Below are 22,690 nucleotides of genomic sequence, written 5' to 3' on the forward strand. Positions count from 1 at the left end.
CCTTGTGTTGTGGAGGCTTCTCTTTTTTCTTGTGAAGATAAGGACGCCCTCGATAGGATGCCACCGTGCCACTAGATAGGGGCAGCGGGGGCACTCCTACCGAGAACGCCTCACAGGGGGAAAAAAGCCGGAAGGCACAAAAAACCCCTGAACGTGGAGGATCCCAGGAGGTGAGTAGCTGAAGATGGCGCGATCCGATGAGCAGGCACCGAATCGGGAAATCGGTGGATCCAAACGGTAGACCAGGATAAGGCAAAAGGTGGTTTCAATGAGGAGATACTAAGGAAATCTCAGGCAGTCCGGTAGGCAGGCAAAGGGTCTGGCAACAGTTCAAATAGGATATAGGGATATTCACAGGCAGTCCGGTAGGCAGGCAAAGGGTCTGGCAACAGTTCAAATAGGATATAGGGATATTCACAGGCAGTCCGGTAGGCAGGCAAAGGGTCTGGCAACAGTTCAAATAGGATATAGGGATAGAAAAGGGGAAAAAACAACAAGGCAAGAAGGAAAGGAAGGAAAAGAGGGAGAAGAAAAAAGGCAGGACGAGGACGAGACCACGCACTGGGCAGGGTGGAGAATAACTGCGAGGGAAGGCTGGCAAAGGATATGAAGAAGATACGAATAAATCACCGGGAGATGGAGCAGCAGCAACACAGGAAGGAACCCGGAAACGTTGCAACGCGTATGCGACCCGGAAGTGAGGACTTAAATACTTCCGGGTCAAGGACGCGTGCAACAACTAGAGCGGTAAAACGGATGACGAGTAGCGGAATGCTACGGCGGACAGAACCGCCAGCGATTCCACTTCCGCCAATCCTGCCGCGGCATGACAGTATGCCCCCTCCTATGGAGACCTCCCCCCGGTTTTCCCGGATGAGAGCGAAAGAACTTGCGGGCCAACAGTGGAGCATGTACCTGAGAGGCTGGTTCCCAAGAGTTTTCCGACCAGTGATACCCCTTCCACCGTACAAGGTATTCCAACCTTCCCCGGCGGTACCGGGAGTCACAGATTTGGGCTACCTCGAATACCTCCTGGGTCGAAGTAGCAGGTAAGGGGGTTTTCTTCTTTTTGCGAGACCAGATGTCTGCAAGAAAAGGTTTGAGTTGTGAGGCATGAAACACCGGGTGGACTCTTTGAAGACTCTTGGGTAATTTTAGCCGAAAGGCCACCGGGTTGATGACTTGTGTGACTTCGTATGGACCCAGAAATTTAGGGGAGAGTTTGGAAGGGTGTGCCCATCGTGGTAGATATCTTGTGGACAACATGACTTGAGAACCTATTCCCCAGTCAGGCCCCGCTCTGCGATGTTTGTCGGCCTGGACCTTGTATCTCATTTGGGCCTTGCTAAGATTGTGTTTAGCCTGTAGGTGGACGTCTCTCAACACGGCGAGAGTGGAGTCGACTGTGGGCAGAGAGGTAGAGACATTAGAGACAGGTAGTATAGCTCGGGGATGGTAGCCATAGTTACAGAAAAAAGGGGTGAAACCGAGAGTAGACTGGAAAGAGTTATTGTAGGAGAACTCAGCCAGGGGTAGTAGAGAAACCCAGTTGTCCTGTTGAAGGTTCACATAACACCGTAGGTACTGTTCTAGTGTGGCATTTAAACGTTCCGTCTGTCCATTTGACTGAGGGTGGAAACCTGATGTTAGAGCTCTCTCTATGCTCAACCGGTTGCAGAGATGTCTCCAGAAACGAGAAGTGTACTGGCTACCTCGATCGGAGATGATCTTCTTTGGTATTCCATGGAGACGAAAAACGTCTTTGATGAGAGTCTCTGCCATGGCTGCTGCTGTTGGTACCCTTGGTAATGGGGAGAAGTGAGCCATCTTTGTGAAGTAATCGATCACTACCATGATGCATGTGCTTCCTTCAGAAGGAGGTAAGTCCACGATGAAATCAGTAGATACCACTTCCCAGGGACTGTCGGGAACCGGATTCGGTCTCAGAAGGCCCAAAGGTTTCAGACGAGAACTCTTGCTGCGAAGACAGGTCACACAGGATTGCACATAACTGGTCACGTCTTGGCGCATCCCTGGCCAATAAAAGTGCCTCTGTAGAAATTCCAATGTTCCCTTAATACCTCGATGACCTGCCAGCTTGGAGTCGTGACACCATTTTAACGCCATTCTCCGAAATTCCGAAGTAGGTAAGTATAATTTCCCTTTCACAAAGTATAGGCCTTCCTTGACTTCCTAGGTGGGGTCTTGTGGATGACGCTCCGACTCAAAACCCCCCTTTGAAGCTTCTTTCACTTGTCTTAAGAAAGTGGATAGAACGCCTATTCTCCTCGTCAAGGGGAACATAAGATCTGGCGTCCTGTCGGATTCATTCCCATAGTCTCCTCTGCGAGACAAGGCATCTGCGACTATATTCTGTGGTCCTGGGATGTAAGTAATGTTGAAATCGAACTGGGCAAAGAAGTGAGCCCAGCGGGCCTGTCTTGTGTTGTAGCACTCAAACTGTCGCAGAACTTGTAGATTTCTGTGATCTGTTCTGATGGAGAATGGGTGTTTACCTCCTTGTAGGAGATGACGCCACTCTAGACAGGCTGATTTCATGGCCAATAACTCGCGCTCTATGACTGAGTAGTTCCTTTGGCTGTCATTTAATGTCTTGGAAAAATAAGAGACTGGATGTTCCTCGCCTTGGTGTTCCTGCAAAAGAACTGCCCCCATAGCTGATGAAGATGCATCAGTCTCGATGATGAAAGGCCGGTCTTGGTCTGGCTGCAGAAGGATAGGGGCGGTACAGAAGGCTTCCTTGAGACTGTGGAAGCTATCCTCAGCTTCACTGGACCAAAGGAAAGGTTTGGAGCTCTTCTTAAGTAGTGTGGTGATAGGTACCATTCGGTGGGAAAAGTTGGATATAAATTTCCGGTAAAAGTTTGCCAGTCCTAAAAACCTTTGTACCTCCTTGATGGATTTTGGTGAAGGCCATTCCAAAATGGCAGAAACTTTGCGGGGATCCATGGAGACACCCCGACTGGATAATATGAAACCCAAATACGGGATAGATGTCGCAGAAAATATACATTTGTCTATCTTGACCGAGAGGTGATTTTCTCTTAGTCTCTGGAAGACTTCTTTGACATGAGCCACATGTTCCTCAGGAGTTCTGGAATAAACCAGTATGTCATCGAGATAGACGATCGTGGTCTGACACAACAGGTCCGAAAAAAGCCGGTCCATAAAGCGCTGGAACACAGATGGGGCGTTAACAAGTCCAAAAGGCATCACTTGGTATTCGTACAGCCCATAAGGGGTCCTAAAAGCAGTTTTCCATTCGTCCCCTTGGTGGATCCGAAGGAGATGGTATGCATTCCGAAGGTCCAGCTTTGTGAAGATCGTGGCGCCATGAACTGCTTGAATAATTTCGGTGATAAGTGGCATTGGGTATCTGTCTTTTATGGTCACCTTGTTTAGACCCCTGTAGTCAATACAGGGTCTTAGTTCTTGTGTGTCTTTCTTCGGAATAAAAAACAGGGATGCCCCAGCTGGTGACTTTGACGGTCTTATAAGTCCGTTGGTCAGATTGTTATCTAAATATTCCCGGAGGAATTGTTTTTCCCTGAGGGATAATGGGAACATTCTACCAAACGGTACCAGTGCATTAGGGACTAGATCCAGACAACAGTCTTCTGGTCTGTGTGGAGGAAGATCACTAGGCGTTTTTTCCGTTACTACCTCTGTATATTTTTGTAGATGGCGTGGAAGACAATGGATGAGTCTGGAGTCGTACACAATGTTAGTTTCTACAGTCTCGAACTTGGGTTCAGGTAGACATTCGGATCTGCAATAGGTGGACTGAAAACTGAGTACATTCTTCGCCCAGTCAATGTGAGGGTTGTGCTTTCGTAGCCAGCCTATCCCTAGTATGATAGGGAAATGGGCTGCTCGGATTATGTCAAACGAGATACTTTCGGTATGTTTTTGGATACATAGTTGTAATTCCTCAGTGGTATGTGTGATCATGCCGGAAATCAGGGGTTCCCCATCCACTCCTTCAACCTTCTGATCTTCCTGTTTGGCCAGACGAGGTATACCCTTTTGCTTAGCCCACAAGGTATCTACGAAGTTACCTGCAGCACCACAGTCTAATAAAGCCTGAGTTGGGACTTCGGTCCTGCCTACAGTAAGGGTTACTGACAGAACCATCAGCCTAGAATCCTCCAGTAATCCAGACGAGGCTATAGACAGAGTTGTATAAGGACTAGAAAAAGCCCCTCGGGAGTGCGTCCCCATACTCACCGAGGGCGCTCGTTTCCCGAACGCCTCGGAGGAACGTTAGGACAGTTCCGTAACAGATGGTCAGAGGCTCCACAATACATGCACATGTTGCCTTTCCGTCGTCTCTTCCGTTCTTCCGGGGTGAGCGGTGCACGAGCAGTACCGATCTGCATCGGTTCTTCCTTTCCCTGGCGTGAAGGTGGTTGAGAGAATGGTATCTGAGTTTCTAAGGGAGGGAGACTGTAGGGTTTGTTCTTCTTTCTTTCTGACCGTCGTTCCGAGAGTCGGAAATCGATCCGAAGGGCGGCCGTGATGAGGTCTGCAAAGGAGGCTGGACGGTCGATCCGAGCTAGTTCGTCCTTGAGATCCTCTCTCAACCCTCGACGGAAGATGGTATACTGGGCTTGTTCCTGCCAGCCAGCTTCGGCGGCTATCTGTTTGAACGTTGTGATGTAGGAGAGGAGATCGTTATTTCCCTGACGCACATCTAAGAGGTCCTCTGAGGCTAAAAAAGCACTTTCTGTGCGTAGAAATGTTTGTTGCAGCAGGGTCTTGAAGTCATTGTAATTCTGTAGCACGGGATCTGACTGATTTACCAAAGGGGTGGCCCACGCCAGGGCATTACCCGACATATGGGTAATCATGAATCCTACCTTGGTATGATCTGATGTGAAGGTCTGTGGACGGAAGGAATAATGAAGGTTGCAGGCATCTAGGAACTCCTTGACTCGTTTTGGTGATCCATCGAATTTGCCCGAAACCAGAGGGTACGGAGGTAGGTCGGCAGGGGTTCGTTCCCGTTCATTCAATCTTAACTGTAACGCGGCGTTGGTGGTTTTTAGATTCTGGACCTCCATATTAAGGTTTTGGACTGCGGCTACCAGTTCATGGACTTGTTGGGGGGTAGCCATCTCAGTTTCTTGTGGGCGTTGCAAACTGTCACGTTTGTCTTCTTCTTCTGATGAGATGACAAGTTCTCCCCCTTCCCCCAACTCCTCACCTTCCTCTTTCTGCTTAATCCTTCTGTCCTTGTGTTGTGGAGGCTTCTCTTTTTTCTTGTGAAGATAAGGACGCCCTCGATAGGATGCCACCGTGCCACTAGATAGGGGCAGCGGGGGCACTCCTACCGAGAACGCCTCACAGGGGGAAAAAAGCCGGAAGGCACAAAAAACCCCTGAACGTGGAGGATCCCAGGAGGTGAGTAGCTGAAGATGGCGCGATCCGATGAGCAGGCACCGAATCGGGAAATCGGTGGATCCAAACGGTAGACCAGGATAAGGCAAAAGGTGGTTTCAATGAGGAGATACTAAGGAAATCTCAGGCAGTCCGGTAGGCAGGCAAAGGGTCTGGCAACAGTTCAAATAGGATATAGGGATATTCACAGGCAGTCCGGTAGGCAGGCAAAGGGTCTGGCAACAGTTCAAATAGGATATAGGGATATTCACAGGCAGTCCGGTAGGCAGGCAAAGGGTCTGGCAACAGTTCAAATAGGATATAGGGATAGAAAAGGGGAAAAAACAACAAGGCAAGAAGGAAAGGAAGGAAAAGAGGGAGAAGAAAAAAGGCAGGACGAGGACGAGACCACGCACTGGGCAGGGTGGAGAATAACTGCGAGGGAAGGCTGGCAAAGGATATGAAGAAGATACGAATAAATCACCGGGAGATGGAGCAGCAGCAACACAGGAAGGAACCCGGAAACGTTGCAACGCGTATGCGACCCGGAAGTGAGGACTTAAATACTTCCGGGTCAAGGACGCGTGCAACAACTAGAGCGGTAAAACGGATGACGAGTAGCGGAATGCTACGGCGGACAGAACCGCCAGCGATTCCACTTCCGCCAATCCTGCCGCGGCATGACACCGGGGGAAGGATGTGTCCAAGTACTCCAAAGTAGTAAGATAATCAGCGTGGCATGGGATGCTCAGCTCCCCTGAGTGCTCTGTGCCCATGTCAACATAAGCAGCTGAGGGAAGCCACCTACAGAAAACAAGAAGGGAGCTGGCATCAATGTGGCCAGCTCACAGTACTGTGAGGAGGGGGGTCTACTTAGGCGAGGGAAGGAGGAGCAAGACGAGTAGGAAAGGCTCATTGATAGGCGCAGGAAGGAACATGAGTGAGCGGGTGAAGGGGGGCGACGATGGGGGGGACTTGGGAGGGCGTGTTGAAGCCAAATCAGCAGGGCGGTGCGCAGGGAGTAGGGGTGGAGTCACCAAGGACATTCGGCTTGGCCCAGCAAGCCATGAATGTGGATTCCAAGCAGAAAACAGGTAATAGTGGTAAGTTTGCTTGGAACCCATGTTCCTGATTGGCAGAGCTAAACAGAACATTTAGAAAAGCGTGCTAATGGAGCTTCGAACTGTGTGGGAGATCGTCAGGCTTCTCAGACTCATGGCTTAGTTACTCTTCATTTGGCTGGAGACATCTCACCATGTAATTAAGTGAGTTCGATATATAATTGGAGTAAGAGAGAAGGGAAGAAAATGGGACATGAGAAAGGGAATGATACAGGGGCATGAATCGAATATACAGATAGAATGGGGGGTGGAAAAGGCAGCTGTACTCGTCAACCCGGCGAACCATAAAATCTAGTTGAGTTTCTAAGACGGATACAAATGTCTGTATGGATATATGATACTTAATACATTTCAGTTGACATTTTTCATATACCCACGGACTGAAGGTTGGCGGTGCGGAAAAAAGTGACGGTAATTCCGTTACTGCCACTTTTTCCACACCATCAAATTACATGTTTGTTGGAATAAACACTGGCGGAATCTCCACAGGATAATTTTGCAGATTTTTGGGGGGGAAGTGGAGAATTTACCGCCAGCATTAAGCTGGAGGTAAATCCTCCACTTTACCTCCATAAATTGGCAGAATTACTACTCGGTAATTCCACCGGTGGTAATCCTGTCACAAATCCCCAATGGAGTCCATGTATGGGGACTAACACCTCCTTACTGCCACTTGTAACCCTGTGGTAAACCCACGGGACCAAGTGGCGTTAACTGTAATTCCATTTGGTGGTATTCCAGTGGGTTTACTGACAGAATACCACCAAACTTGCAATGAGACCAAGATATTACGAGACAGTATTCCTGTTCCAATTATAAATATTGGATACACGAAATTCACTACATAAGAACAATCTTTGGTCAATCTGTCTTGCATTTGAACAGCAATTTGGTTTCCTTAGTCAAACGCACAAGACCATGAACTCCCAGGCTAAACTGTAACCTAACTAACATCAAAACTCCTCTTCCTCTACCCCCTCTTGTAAAGGTGGCGCCCAGGCTGAGGACCTCATCTCATTTTCTAAAGCATCTCCTGTGATGGATATAGATACGTTTGCTGGTCTGAATCCGAAAGAAGTGATGGTAAGCTGAGATGCAAAAATGTTTTGGAAGATTGGGATTACCGTCATGCTATGTGGCTATATAAATTTTTTGAATTTACATAGTGTTGCTGTGCCTGTCCTCAATAGGGGCAAGTTCCCTTGTGTCACCCACAAATGATATCCAAATCCAAAAACGTATTGTGGATCCATGGCTCGTGTCCTGTGAACAATTATATTTGAGTACACATAATAGATTTAATACATTTGTGACAATGTTTAATTCCCCTTTATTATCACTATTATTGTGTCATATTGAATCTACATATTGAATACTTTAGTGTCGAGAAACAGACCTCAGTCTACACATGTTTCAGCAGTCTGTTCTTCATCAGGGATTTACATCTGTGTGCTGTTAGTAACATGCACTCTGTACATCCAATCATTTTATCAGTATACATAAAATAAGTTCCTTTCACAAATTTACTATCACTGTAGGCTTGGCATAAGTAGGCCAAAATCTCTGTGCAGTTCATCCATACAGATCATCCCGTGTTATATTATAATCAGTGGCAACCTCATCTCTTCCACAATTTCTACATTCCTTGGTATCCTCTCCCGTTCACAATATGTTTGAATTCCGTTATTTTTTTGTCCTTTGGTTTTCAAAAATAATGATATTATCAAATTCTTACATCTCTTGGACCTCTCAATGTTTCAATGTTTAATATGCAGATTCTTTCTCTCGAATCTACTCTATTTTCAGTCCAGATCAAATAGTCCTATCATTTTCACACACCCGTGTAGGGGACGCCAGTTGCCACCATTTGCCGCATGTTAGTCGACCAAATTGTAGACTATCAATAGTTGTGAAACATGGGCACACCCCAGCATACAGTACAGTGGCTTCTTACCAAAAAGAAAAACAGTACTGTGTGTAGCATATGCAGGGTTACCTTAAAAGCTTGTAGGGCTGGAACAATGGAGGTAAATATCATGATTGGGAGAAAAAAGTTCTGAAAGTTGTACAATTTATAGCATATATCCTCAGGTGGGTATTAGTGGAATTCAGACTTGATGACAATTCCATCTTTGGCCTCTGTGCCGAGTGGAAAAGCAAATGGCAAAGCAGTCCTGCAAAGATGTATTGTACTGTTTCAATAAAAGTGAACAATTTCTTGTGAGAAGTGCAAGTTTTGTCTCATAAAACATTTAGTATCGAGGGGTGCTGGAGAGCTGCAAGATGGCAGTACAATCTTAATAGGCTTCCTGGACTGGAGCAATAAATATTTGGAGCAACCTTTCAGAGCACGAAAATTACCTGACATCCGGGTAGAGTGACGAGTGCGGGCTGCAGAGAGTCGGGATTAGAGCCCCTCAAAGAGGTAGGAGTCGTGTGGCGTGCAAGCAGCGAGAGGAGTGAAGTACCGGACCCAGGCTTTTTGGTGAGCAGGATAAGGTCCCGCGAGCGTGTGCTCATTGCACAGACGCATTGATAAGGGCGTTCAGGAAGGTTTAGCTCACCGAGGATCCAGACAGCTGGTGGCCTACCCCCCAACGAAAACTGGTACGGAAAGATTGCAGCAGCAGCCTTGGAGGGGTTTCATCAGAGGACATCCAGGATGACCAGTTGGAAGCTGTCCTCACCGAGGGCTGTTGCTGGTGGGACCTCGCAGCGAAGATTCTTGGTGCTATGTTTTTGGGGTACTGGATGACAGTCACAATGACGCAGAGTAAAGGGCAATGGAAGAAAGACTCCGTAACAGAGTATAGGGTGGCCATGTTGGAGCCAGGCAAACTATGTGATAAGAATAGTTGTTATATGCCAGAGCAATGCTTCTCTATTGTAATGACGGGAACCCAGCTCCAGTTGCCATACAAAAGGCAATACACAAGGGAAGAGACACAGGTGTTTGAGACCACTGGTTACGTGGCAAATCCAAAAATGCTGGAGGGAGCTATTTTATACCTTTCCGACATTGGTTGCTGTATTTAGTATATTAGGATAAAGTGTTTCCATAATGGCTTCTGAAAAAGGCAAGAAAGAAGAAAAACAACCAGAATGCGACTTAGTCCCTCCGCACAGCGTGACAAGCCAGTGGAATACATCAGAACATTCATCCAGGGCTTCATCACCAACCCAGGAAAGTCTTATGTCAGTGCTGGGTCGCATTAATAAAGTTGTGTTAAGACTTGAGGGCAAACTTGACCGCATGAGTGAAAAGATGGCCCAGTTAGGAACCAGAACAGCAATCCTGGAGCAGAAAACCTTTGAAATAGAGAATACAAATTATCAGACAGTCCCTGTGGTAAAGCAGTTGGGCAAAGAATTAGAGGTATTGGTAGGGCAAAATCAGGTCTTAGACCAGAGCATGGAACACCTGGAAAATGTGATTTGCGCAAAGCAAATCAGACGTCTTGGCCTCCCCTTAGGCTCAGAGGGTATAGATCTGATAACATGTGCAATAACTTGGCTTCCAGAGGTGTTAGGTCTAGACACAGAAGGCAAACCAAGTAATATTGAAAAGTGCTACAGAATCAAACAGCACTGGAAGAATAAAACATGAGACCTAGAAATAGGGATAACACTTATTATCAAACTATCCAATGTTAGGGATGAAGAAAGGATCTTGAAAGCGGCTAAAGAGAAAGAGAACCTGGAATATCAGCAAAAACAGATTCTTATTTTGCCTGACCTGGCAACCAAGACTGAAAGGAGAAGGAAAATGCTGAATACCATGAAGAAGAGCTTTCTTGCCTGAGTAGTAAAAGCAGGCTTCATGCATTCTCCCAAACCTCTGATCATGTAGAAGAGGAAGGTGTTAATTTTTGGGGACACTCAGAGAGAGTTGAGAAGCTCCTGAAAACCATACCGGAACTGTCGGCGGAAGAAGGTTGAGCCTGAAACAGGACCTGTCCCCAATAAATGGTTTTCATGATAAACAGTGTTATTATAACTACTTATAGCTGTGGTTTATGTTTTGTATCGGTCTGGCCGGGTTTTGTTCATGATTAACAATGGGTCATGTTGGTTACATTAACTGGGGGATTGTAGAGCCCATGGCAATGAGTTTTTAAAAGAAATTATAAGGTGGACATCCAAGAGGACTTCTGTTTATCATGTTTTTGTTCTTTGTGTTCTAGATGTGTGGATCTTGTGGTTTGAGACCCCTCCATATTGTGGGCTCAGCTCATGTACTTACAGCACTGAACCCTTAATAAAAATACATTTAAAAAAAAGGTTTAGTATCCCTGCTGGGAAGTGCAATATTATGAAACCTTTGCATCTAAGATTGCCTCCATAAATATTTCAGTCTGGTTTAATCCAACCACATTCCCAGATTCAGATTTGAATTATGGCCTGCAAACTGTTGCAGAGCTATCTAACAATAAGTTGTTTTATGCATCTTTTTTTTTTTTAAACAAAAGAGGTTTTCACAAAATCAGGCAAAGATTTAAAGTTGGTTCCGATGCCAACAACTATTTGAAGTTTGGTCAAAATCTGTCAAGTTTCTTTTTGTGTTCTGCAAAATGTGAAAGCATCATCAAGTAGGACACAGACAACAGATTCAGAATTCCAAATAAAAAACATTATTAACTTAAATGTCAGGATGGAAAAAAAGCCTAACTTGCCCTTTGCTAAGGTGGGATTTCCCTACCTAAATAAAACTAAGGAAAGTCTGAGTCAAAGGGTTCAACTTAAGAATCTGTGTCCAAAACCTATACTTGCCCTCAAGACTAATCTATACAACGTGTAGGGGTATCAGCGACCAAAAGAAACAGTGTCCAACATAAAGTTCGGAGCCTCTTCCAGCTCACAGCTTTCTCTCAGCTCCCTTCCCCAAGTATAAAACAGTCCCAGCAAAAAGTCTCAAAGTTACCTCTCTTGAGCTCAGGATGATACAGTTTAAACCAACAGTCAGGGTTACCTTCCCGAAGTTCCAAGTAACACAGTTCCAAACAAAAGAACCTTCAGATTCTTTTCTCAAGTCAATAAATGTTCAGAGTCTCAAGGTTCCCTTCCCAAAGACATAATTGCAGCAACACAAAATATCCTTTGTCTTTTAAAGGTTCTCGGCCACACTTGCGCCCTCCTCTTATTGTTGGTTTTTCTGTAAATATCTTGACTGTGTTGAACAAACTTCAAGGTTCCAGTAAATTCGTTTTTCAATGTGTATTGATGTGATATATAGCCTTCACACAATTTGGAATTCAATATGCTTCTCCTTGGTTCAATATTAAAGTTCCATTCACTTTAAAATCAATGGTTTTACTTGGATTTAAAGTTTCAATATGATTCAATGTTAAAGTTCCATCCACTGTAAAATTAGAACTCAACATATGGTCGTTTTACTTGAATTAAAGGTTGACTCGTTTTAGAATTCAGCATGCAGTAGTTTTTACTTGGGTTTAAAGTTCTGTTCACTTCTGCCCTCAAGATGTAACAGTTCCGTTTTTTTAAATAAGGTTTTCATACAGTTCGGTACTCAATAAAGTTGGATAATATTCATTACACACTTTTGATTTCACGCACTGTGTCAATAATCCTTTCGTTTGCTCCAAATATAATGCTCGGTGTTCGGAGACTTTCGAAAATATGTTTCCTTAAACACGCAACCACTCCGATACAAAGGGCCTCATTAGGACCCTGGCGGAGAGGGTGTTACGCCAGCGTAGTGCATGGCGTACCTCTCCGCCATACTACGAGTTCCCGTAGCGCCATGGAGGTTTTCTCCGCCTGGTTTTACCAGCCGGAGAAAACCATGGCGCTACGGGACCTCGTTGTTAATTACGCCACCGTATTTTACGGTGGCGTAATTAACTCCTTCCCCACTCCCATTATACCCTATGGGGCGAAAATGGGAATGGGGAAGGGCAGAATGGGGATTGGGGATTTACCGCTCCGCCGAGGTCGGAATGGGGCGGTAAATCCGCCAACCCCCATGGCGCTATCGGCGGCTTTCCGCCATGCTTCGCGGTGCATTTAGCACCGCGAAGTCCGCCTGGGTCGTAATGAGGCCCAAAGTATTTAGTTGAGAATGGAGAACGTTTACGCGATCGCACACCAGGTTTCTTACACATTTGGAAACTGACTGGTGGCGTTCAAAGCTTTGCCAGCAGCGCGGATCAAACAGCCTTCTGCTGTTCAGGTCAGGGCTCACTCCTGCCCCTCATGCCCTCCTGTGGTGACCTCCTTACAAAGGGGAACGAGCATCTTGCCAACCAAGGAAAGCGACAGCCTCTCTCTGCAGACCTCAGTGTTTTGGCATGGCTCTCCAATAAAGTCCCCTGCTGCTCGCACCTGCCTCCTTGCTGCTTCTCCTGTTTCTCGCATTGCTGCTGGGCTGGTCTCCTTTTATACACCTGCAGCTCCTTAACAGGCTGCAGGTGTGTATGTCCAATCAGCCCTGCCTGACCACAATTAGAGGGACATGCCTGACTTTCAATGCTCTTAGCAGGCATCTTCCTCGTGCCAGTACCAGAGTGACATGCAGATTTCTCAGAGACCAAAAACTCCCTATAATATTTTGCAATAATTGCCTTATGACTTTACCTGCCCTAGATAAAACTTTATGAAAATGTACAAAAACATTCAGGGAGGGAAGTATTTTTTTCTGAAATGTGTAATACAGCTTCACAGAAATTAGCATCTCAAAAAGAACTATTCATAAAGGAATTCCAACATATCCGGAAATACAGAATCACTATCACTGTACAGTGCTGAAAAAATGAAAATACATTTCTATTCCTTGTTGAGGGACAAAAATGTAAGCAGGACAGATGCGATTCATTTTGCTGATTTAAAAAGAATGCAGAAATGCCACTATCGTGCATTGCACAGTCGGGCCTGTCGCCTGTCCCAAACAAGTGCAGGTATATGTATCACTTCTTTCTTGCATTTTAAAGCGCCCCGCCTAAGTGAATTGAGATATGGGTTTAAAGGGCAAGAAAATGCTGCGTCTACTCGACAATTTGCACAATTGTGCATCGAGGAGGGAAAATAGCTTCTGAATGCATTCACAGGCTCTGAATGGAGTGCAACTTTTGTGCGCTTGAACATCCTATCACTCGTGTGAAGAAAGGTTTTGTGAATCGTACTGTTTATGTCTATACACCTATTTTCTTCTATTAAAATATTTTCGAATTTTCTGACTGCATAAGAGCACATTGTCTGAAGAATTATTTCAATGAAAAAGTGGGAGATTTTTAAAATATAGGTGTTTTGATCTCCTACCACAATCTTCTCAGCTTACACCATCTTGCCCTTACATGATGTGCCTCAGCAAACACAGCACCTCATTATGCCCTGCACAATGTATTTACATACATTTACTTGCAAGTATTCAGTTCAACATAGAAGGCTACAATGCTACAGGGCTACTCGTTCCGACATGTGTTTAATAAATGGCAAATCAACATGCAGTAAAAATGTTGATGTTTTTGAAAGACAAAGGAAGCACAAATAAAAGCCCAAATGGCAGAAGATTACACAATTTTCAAGTAAAGTGATGATAAGCTCAGATAATTTTCATTAGGGCAGCACAATTTTGGTAAGACAGACTCCATCACTCCTTGAAGTGGGCTGCTCAACCGACCAGATTGAGAAATCCTGTCAGGTTTTCAGGATAGACAGTGAATATGTATTACTCAGTATAACTTATATGTAATGAATTTTAGTGGGGTTTATTTACATATGTACGGATTGGTCAATCTGAAAAGCTGTATGATTTCTGATTGACAAGTAAATGTGCCCATCTCTTGTTACTAGCCAGTAGATAGAAGTTCTCTGTAAAGCAGCACAGCTAGCTAAAACAACATGATACACTCCATGTGGAATTAAAGTTGCATACATTTCCATATTGTAAACATTTTTTACAGGATCACATTTTTACCAACTTTATATTGATGCTGTGTTTCCAAACTGCCCCTGAAAAATCTTTTGCTTGTAATAACAATTCAATATGCATGTTTCATCTTTTCACAAAGTATTTTAAAATCTATTTCAGAAATTGAATGCTCAGACACTTAGAGATCTACTCAGTGTTAACCTTGGAGACCTGAATTTGATAAGTAACTCTGCAGTGGTACGGGAGTGGGTCAGCGTACACACGCAGTCCGAGGTGAATTCGATCGGCCTCAGTCTGCTAGCAGGAATTAAAGATCCAGTGCCTGATGGTTTTATGATGATTTCACCAGGTAAGTGTACTAAGAAGTTACATTTTTAAAATATAAGTATCATTGGTACATTATAATTCATCATCACTGCAATCAATGGGTCAGATTCTCAAAACTTTCATTGATGCACTTGACGATATGCGCGAGTGCATATCCTCACTTGCACCAAAATAAGTGCCATCCCAATTAACAAAGGCCATTTGAATGATTCTGATGCCCTTATTTCCCCTTTGCGCAAATAAGGGGGTGTTTCTGGGAAATTTAAAGCGCATTCTGAATTCACAAACAGGATGGGCTTTAAAATGCCCAGAAACGAGGGTCTTCCCAAGGCACCTGATCAGAACAAGTGCAAGGGGAGGTACAAATAATGGCAGGGATATTTCTGACCCTGAAGTACAAAGTATCGGTGGGCACCACAGTAATAGATACTTAAATGTCGAAAATGTTCATTCTGATTAATCCTTACGGGACTGTTTTGACCTGGAGCTATCAGTCTGTAAAAGATCCTATGGCATCTGGATCTCACTAAACAGATTAGGAGGAAAAGTAAGGTAGTAATACCTGACTTAAGACTGATGCTCTCAGTTAACCCTAAACAGGTTTGCACAGTTCGATTCAACTCTTTCGTAAAGTGCTCATATTACCCAAAAAAAAAATGTAAACAGGCGGTACATAGTTTTCCAAAATAAATGTTTAATTCACATTTCTAGGTTCCATGTCTCTTAGTTAATTCACGTATTGTGAGGCAACTCGAAAAAAATAGGTCGATTTTTCAAAAAAGCACATATGCCAATGCATTTCGGTCTATGACCATCTTCAGGGCCGTACTTAAGTGAATTTAAATCCTTACAGTGTCAACAACAATCATATATCGATGAAAACATATATGCATATCATAGTTCAAAATCATTTGTAAAGCACATACCCCAGGTGGATCCAAATCAGTGGAGGAAATAAGGGAGAGATTAAAAGAAAAGTATGTCAAAATCACCATATCACTGTGTATGTTAAATTGAATCACCCTTATATTTAACACCCTGTACCTGCTAAATTAAAGTTGTCCTCTCCTGTGAGTGCTCTTGGATATTAACCTCCAACGTTCCTGTTGAATAACAGTAGGGGAGTATATATTTACTTCTGTAAATATTACAGGTCGTATAACGGTGCGCATTTAATCAGAGAGCTCTTACCTGCATCAGGATGACTCGCGCGCAGAAACGATCGCGTTCGCCGTGCAAGCGAAAGTAAAATGCGCGCAAGCATCGATGCTTACTAAGATTGTCATGGGAATGTGGGCGGGGCATCGGGCAGCAGCGCGTATGCCGCTGCACATACGCCTCGGGTCCTACCACCCTGCGATGTGCGAAAGTAAAATGACCCTGGCATGATTTTCATTTGAAGTGTGACTGCTGTGGCTTAAACCACGGCTGTCACACTGTTTTAAAGTCATTGTAGCGAGACGAGCCCTTTAACAACCCGTCTCAGTGAAATGAGCTCCCAGCAACCACATGTTTGCTGGCTCCGTGCCGGCTCCGTCCGACGCCTCTACCTGCCCCGCACTGGACAAGACGTCATGGTCAGTATATATAGAGGTGCTGTGCCACGTGACCTCAGTCCCCTTTTTAATGCACACTCTGTTCATTTCAGGAACACGCAGTCTGAATTTTCAAATCTGTCATCGCAGTGCCCAACAATGGGGAAAACTCAGGGTTCAAAAGTTGTGCGGCTGCGGATGGCAGATGTCGGTTTCGGATCAGCACCGGATATGTTTATAGTGCTTGCGTGAGGAGCACGACACCCAGGATTGGGGGTCGTGCCAGTACATGCACCCAAAGGCCCTCCAGGGATGGGCAGCAAAAACTTTTACCTTTGGTGAAACAACAAAGTGTGATGTCACACTGTCTCGTTCGAAGTCGCGCGGAGCATCAGTATGAGGAGAGGTCCCCTCCCTGTATGCAAGTGCAAGGATCCATTTAGAGAGCGGGATCTCTTGCAGTGTTTCTTCTACTTCTTTTCCTTACACAGAAGAGACCTCTCCTCGGACCCACTCTCTGAGGAGCGTTCCACTGTGTAAGTAATAAAAGAAGAAGCACTGCAAAAGATCCTGCTCTTTGCTGCATCCGCTCAGTGGCATTTTCCTCCTCTTCCAAAAAGAAGAGCCACTGATCCAGAGATTCTGCGGAGCCGGCTACAGTACCTTTTCCTACCCAATACTCCACCCAAGTGGAATGGGAGATATTTCGGCAAAAGATGTTTGGCATCTTCACCAAGGTGCCAATGGCTTTGGCCCCAACCCTGACGAAATCCATTGCATCTTCCGTGACCAGCAGGGAACACGCTGTGGACCACTCCCACACACCTACGTGCTTGGGCCTGGCCATGATGAGGGAAGAGCTTCTCCTTATTCGACTCTGCCTTCAGGAGTCAAGATCTCGGCACCGGCCCCACCTTCGTCATTGGAGTTCGTCTGCGCCGCAGGCCCCCAAGAACCTTGTGAGTATGCTCTGCATCCATTCAAACCCTACATGTCAAAGCTGTGTGACTATCTACGATGGGGGGGCAGGTACTCTTTGGGTTTAAACCCTTGTTCTTCAGGGAAAAGAGGGGGGGTCATTACGACCTGGGCGGTAGCCATGGAGCTATTAGCTCCATGGCTGCCTCGCATACCATGCCCGTGGCCGGTGTTGTGCAATGGGGACTTACCGGTCTAGTCCGACCCTGGCGGACCGGTAAGTCCCCATTGCACAAACCATTCCCCATTCCCATTTGAGCCCCCATAGGGCTCAAATGGGAATGGGAAGGGTGCTAATAACGGGCTTGCAACTTGCAAGCCCGTTATTACCGCCCTGGTCCCTTAGCAGGACCCGTAAGGGACATGTGGTCAGACCACACGTTCCTTACGGTCCCCGCCAAGAGACCTTGGAATAGGGCGGTAAGGGATTACCGGCACCGGTCTTCTTACCGGTGCCCGGTATCCCTTACCGCCCAGGTCGTAATGACCCCCAGGGACTTCCCAGAAGAATTCTATGAAGAGGGTGAGGACGTCCAGGGGCTGGCCTCAGACCTCCAAGAGGCCAGTGGACTAGACTCCAGCCTCTCTAGCCTATACTCTTCTAGCCTATACTCCGGTAAGCCTAATGACACTTTTCAGAGGCTGATGACAAAGGTGGCTGATATCCTTGGTCTCTCAGCTCCGTCCAGGGAGGAAATTCAGTTAGAAATTAACGTACATGCTGGACGAGGGTCCCAGGAAGGTAACCCTAATGGCTTATAATGTGGCAGTAGAGGCACCCATAGTGGAGGTATGGAGAGAAGTCTGCTTCTGCATTGGCAGTTGACAGAGAGCTGGCCAGGAAGCATCCCTCTGGTCTACAGTGACAAACGGCATGGAAGCGTGTAGCCAGATTCTGCAATCAGGAATGGACACAGCTGACTATGTGGGCAGGTCCATGGCCACAAGTGTGGTGCTCAGAGGGGCGCTAGAGAGCCAGCCAAGATGGCCGCTTCCTAAGAGAGCTCTGCAGGGCTCTAATGAATCCTGTTCAATCGTTGCTCCTGTGGTTGTTAACCCGCTCCAGTTTGCCGCTGAATGCACCCGCGGCGTCCCGTGGATCACTTTGAGCCAACTCCCTTCTTTGTTGAGCGACCAGAGCCCATGCTACATATTCTGGGATTCGAGGCCTGCAGGCCGCCTGACAGCAGGAGCGGAATCCTCTTGGGTGTTCGCGCGACCGTGCGAGGTGGACGCCCGGCGCTCGCGCTATCGGCAGGACAGCGCACCGGGCCGCTCAAGAAGGCGGGTCGACGTGTGCGAGGCGGCACTGTAGAGAACGAATGGTCTCCGTCCCTGCAGCGGCCCGGAGGAAGACCGGCAGCGCAGTGGACTGAGGAGCCGAATTGCTGCGATAATCCAGGTAAGAGGACACCAGTGTGTACACGCGGAGCGACGAGCCCGCTGAACAGAGCCGCCCCACTCCTCCCGCCTTGTACGAGCTCCTTGCGGGCTCGATCAGCAGACCAGGACCCCGGGCGCAGAGACATCGAGGCGAGGGAGCGGTCAACCGCAAGGTCTCCGTGCGGGGCGGGCCCATCACCGCGAAGCCCCTCCGGTCCACGAGCTTCCAGTCACGACGGAGCGCCGGGCTCCCGGCTGCGACTCCACCATCTACGCGGCCGGGGAGCTGGGAAGACAAGTGTCACAGCGCCATACTACGGACCAACCCACGACGTGGCGGGGTGCCCGCGCTTGGGTTTACACACGGCCTCCCAGTCCGTGCCACGCAGCGCAACGGAGCTGCCACCAGGGTCAACTTGACCCACCCCATCCGTGACACTCCAGTGGACGTGCCGAGTGCCGAGAGGGAAGGTGCTGGGCCTAGCCATGGGCCCTTTACAAAGAATGTGGGGAAGGTGAAAATCACTGCCTACAGTGCCCGCTGTAATCGTGGGTATTCCAATAAAAGTGTACTGGAGTACATCGCTCAATCCAGATCCAACGAGGGAGTCTGTTGCCGCATTCAGCCTACCCGGTAACGTTTGCCAAACTGAGACTGCACACGCCCGTCTCTAAAGTCTTGTGGCACTTTCACTAACCAGGCCCGATCCGACACCTGTACCACTCTGCTAAATAAGCCCCCGCCTCAACCACAAACATCTCCCCAAGCCATCATGGGGAAAATAGACAAAACCCAGAAGAAACTACACTTCTATTCTAACTCCCAGCATAAACCCACAACCAGCAGTAGGCCTGTTTCACCAACACAAGACACGTTACTGCCGGAGGAACAGACACCACATCAAGATATCAGGGAGATCCTGATGGATCTGAAAGCCGGCATCAGTGGCTTAGGGTGCAAGTTAGACACCGGGTTAGACAAAGGTAGACCAGCTCCAACATAGACTTGATAAGCATGCAGACAGGCTCGACAACGTAGAACAACGCGTATCTGACTTGGATGATGGAACGACAGCATTGACCTCTCGGGTCTCCACATTTGAAGCCCAGATGAAGGTAGTGAATGCTAAGAATGAAGATTTGGAGGGCCGTTCCCGAAGGAACAACATTAGGATTATAGGAGTAAGAGAACAACAACCCCCAGGCAAAATGGAGGATTTTGTGGAACAAATGTGCTTGGCGCTCTTCGGGAAAGAGACACTATCTCAGCTGTTTGTCGTAGAAAGGGCCCACAGGATCCGAAGCTCCAGGCCGGCACCAGGCATGCACCCGAGACCGATAATAGCAAGGCTGCTAATCTACAAAGACCGGGATGCGGTGCTCAGGGCAGCCAGAACCAAAGGGAAATTGCAATACGACGGCGATCCCATTCAATTTTTCCCTGATTTCTCCCAAGCAGTACAATTACAAAGAAGATCCTATACATCTGTTAAACGGCGCCTACATGATAATCAAATCCTGTACTCCATGTTATACCCAGCGAAACTTCGCATTCAGCATGAAGGGAAAGCACAATTTTTCAACTCCCCCGAGGAGGCCAGCGACTTTCTGGATCGGGTCGGCTGTAGGCCCAGCGGAAACAACCCGAGACCGCGGCGTGAAGACCGTGTAAGAAGAGACCCTCCGTAAACACAGAACTTCAGTAATAGAGGATCGTCGCTAATGCGCTCCTCTTCTCAAACACGATGGACACCACAGGAATGAACTCCTGATGTTAACGGAAGCCCGGCACCCTCTTGGTGGGCTACTAACGCCCCTAGCACAGCAATGTTTATAGTAAAGTTACCAAGGGAGGGAACACCGTGGGCCAGTTGGGGGTTGCCCACACGAGGGAGGGACTCTGGTTCGACATTTACGCATTGCCCACTGAACCGTGCATCCTTGATGACCCAAATCTTAAATTCTTGACTTGCTTCAGTGCCCCCGGTTGTCTGCCTCACCTTTATAGCCTATCGAGTAGAGAACTTGCGCGACCCCCTGAATGGCAACACCAACGCTTAGAATAGCCACCTGGAATATACGAGGCGGCAACCAGCCAGCAAAGAACAGGAGAATCTTCCAATATCTGCGCCGGCATAACGTCAATATCGCCATACTTCAGGAATCGCATCTCCTACCAGCAACAGAATCTCAATGGGCCAAATCATGGGGTTGCCACAGGTATTTTTCGTCATACTCATCCTTCGCCAGAGGAGTCGCCATATTGATTGACAGGAGGTCAAGCTTCAGTCTCATTGAGTCCCAGAAGGACACTGAAGGCAGGGCTCTGTTGGTGAGGGGAATAATCGCAGGGAGGGAAGTGGTGATCGTGAACTCCTATGCTCCAAATACTGATGGCCACGACAATTTCAACTGGGTGATGTCCCAACTCGGAAAGATCAACACGGAAACCATCATCTGGGGGGCCGATCTCAACACACCAATGGACCCAGCACTCGACAAATCCCATAATACAACCAGACACCCGTCTAAAGCAAGCATTCAAGTTCATGAGATATGTCGTTTGTTCAATCTGACTGACACATAGCGGCTCTACAGTCGTGATGTGAGGGACTTCACATTTCACTCACCAGTTCATAATACCAGTTCCCGAATTAATTACATCATGGCGTCCTCTCACTGCCCATTCTCCTGGGGAATGAGTCAAATTTGGCCACGTACGTACTCCGACCACTCAATGGTCACACTTGATGTCTCTCTCGCAGGAGCAACAGTCCCAGGCCTACACTGGAGGTTCAAGCCAGGCTCACTTACTGATGCTGTTTTCGCAGATGAACTTCACCAAGAAATAAAGTCCTTCATCAAGATAAACCAAGGTACTGTAGACTCCACCTGTACCATCTGGGAAGCACTAAAATGCTTTGTTCGAGGCGTATGCCTCGCCAAGGAAAATGGCATATTGAAACAGATCCGCAGAGAGCTGTCTGACAGTGAACGTCGCTTAAAGGCGCTGGAACTTAGAGCTGTTTCAACATCGAACTCCCAAATACAGGCAGAGCTGAAGGAGGAACTTCAGAAATTCAGAGTAACAGCTGGAAGGGAACTAAAATTCCTAAGTCGCAAACATCTGGTTCGGCAATACGGTGAGGGGCAGAAACCGGGTGCACTGCTCGCTAGCCTATTATCAATAGACAAGGGCCCCGACCCGTGTGGAATGCATCAAGGACACACTTGGTCAGCTGGTATACTCAGAAAAGGACATCGCCACGGCATTCTGAGATTTTTATCAGAACCTGTACAGTTCCAGAGGCAGGCTAGACCCTAGCTCCCTGAAGGAGTACCTCAATGACACTAGGCTGTATTGGGTAGAGGCAGCCCTGCGAGAACCACTGAATGCTCCGATAACGGTAGAAGAGATCCTAGATGCAATCAAATCCCTTCCGAACTCTAAAGCACCAGGACCCGACAGACTCACCGGAGAGTTCTGCAAGGCCCACGCGGCTATCCTAGCCCCCATTTTGCTTCGCGTATACGAGGAATCAATTGAGAAGGGTAGCCCCCCCAACACTCCGGGAGGCTAATATAATGGTGCTACACAAAGAGGGCAAACCCGTTGATGAGTGCGCATCTTATAGAATCTCGCTGATCAACCTGGACAATAAAATTCTTGCAAAAATCCTAGCCTCCAGACTCCTCCCCCTGATGCCAGCTCTAGTGATTGGGGACCAAGCCAGATATATTCCAGGCCGCAGCACCACCTATGGTATCAGACGCCTGTTTGGCGTCATCGAGGCCCTAGATCCAACACAGCAGGCAATTGCAGTAGTTTTGGATGCCGAGAAGGCATTTGACTGAGACAGATGGGCTTCGGCAACTTCTTTATTAAACTGGTCTCCCTGCTGTATAACGACCCTCGGTCATATGTCATAATGGGAAACACCAGGTCCTCGCCCTTAACGTTAGAACGTGGCACGAGACAGGGATGCCCACTTTCCACCCTGATTTTCGCTCTTATTATGGAGGCCTCTTATTAAGGCCTCTATGTATTTGAATTTCAA

At 47.1% G+C, this 22,690-nt stretch overlaps 1 protein-coding gene across 1 annotated transcript in view; it reads left to right on the forward strand.

The window, feature by feature from the left end:
• Positions 1 to 22,690, forward strand: part of LOC138568695 (uncharacterized) — a 1,243,988-nt gene that overhangs the window by 1,116,591 nt on the left and 104,707 nt on the right. The window contains exons 90-91 of the mRNA XM_069646472.1: positions 7,510 to 7,604; positions 14,569 to 14,758. Coding sequence (XP_069502573.1) covers positions 7,510 to 7,604; positions 14,569 to 14,758 — 285 coding nt within the window. The remainder of the gene's footprint in view (positions 1 to 7,509; positions 7,605 to 14,568; positions 14,759 to 22,690) is intronic.

The sequence above is a fragment of the Ambystoma mexicanum genome, chromosome 2q (assembly GCF_040938575.1).
Source record: "Ambystoma mexicanum isolate Mex_15411 chromosome 2q, UKY_AmexF1_1, whole genome shotgun sequence".
Taxonomy (NCBI): domain Eukaryota; kingdom Metazoa; phylum Chordata; class Amphibia; order Caudata; family Ambystomatidae; genus Ambystoma; species Ambystoma mexicanum.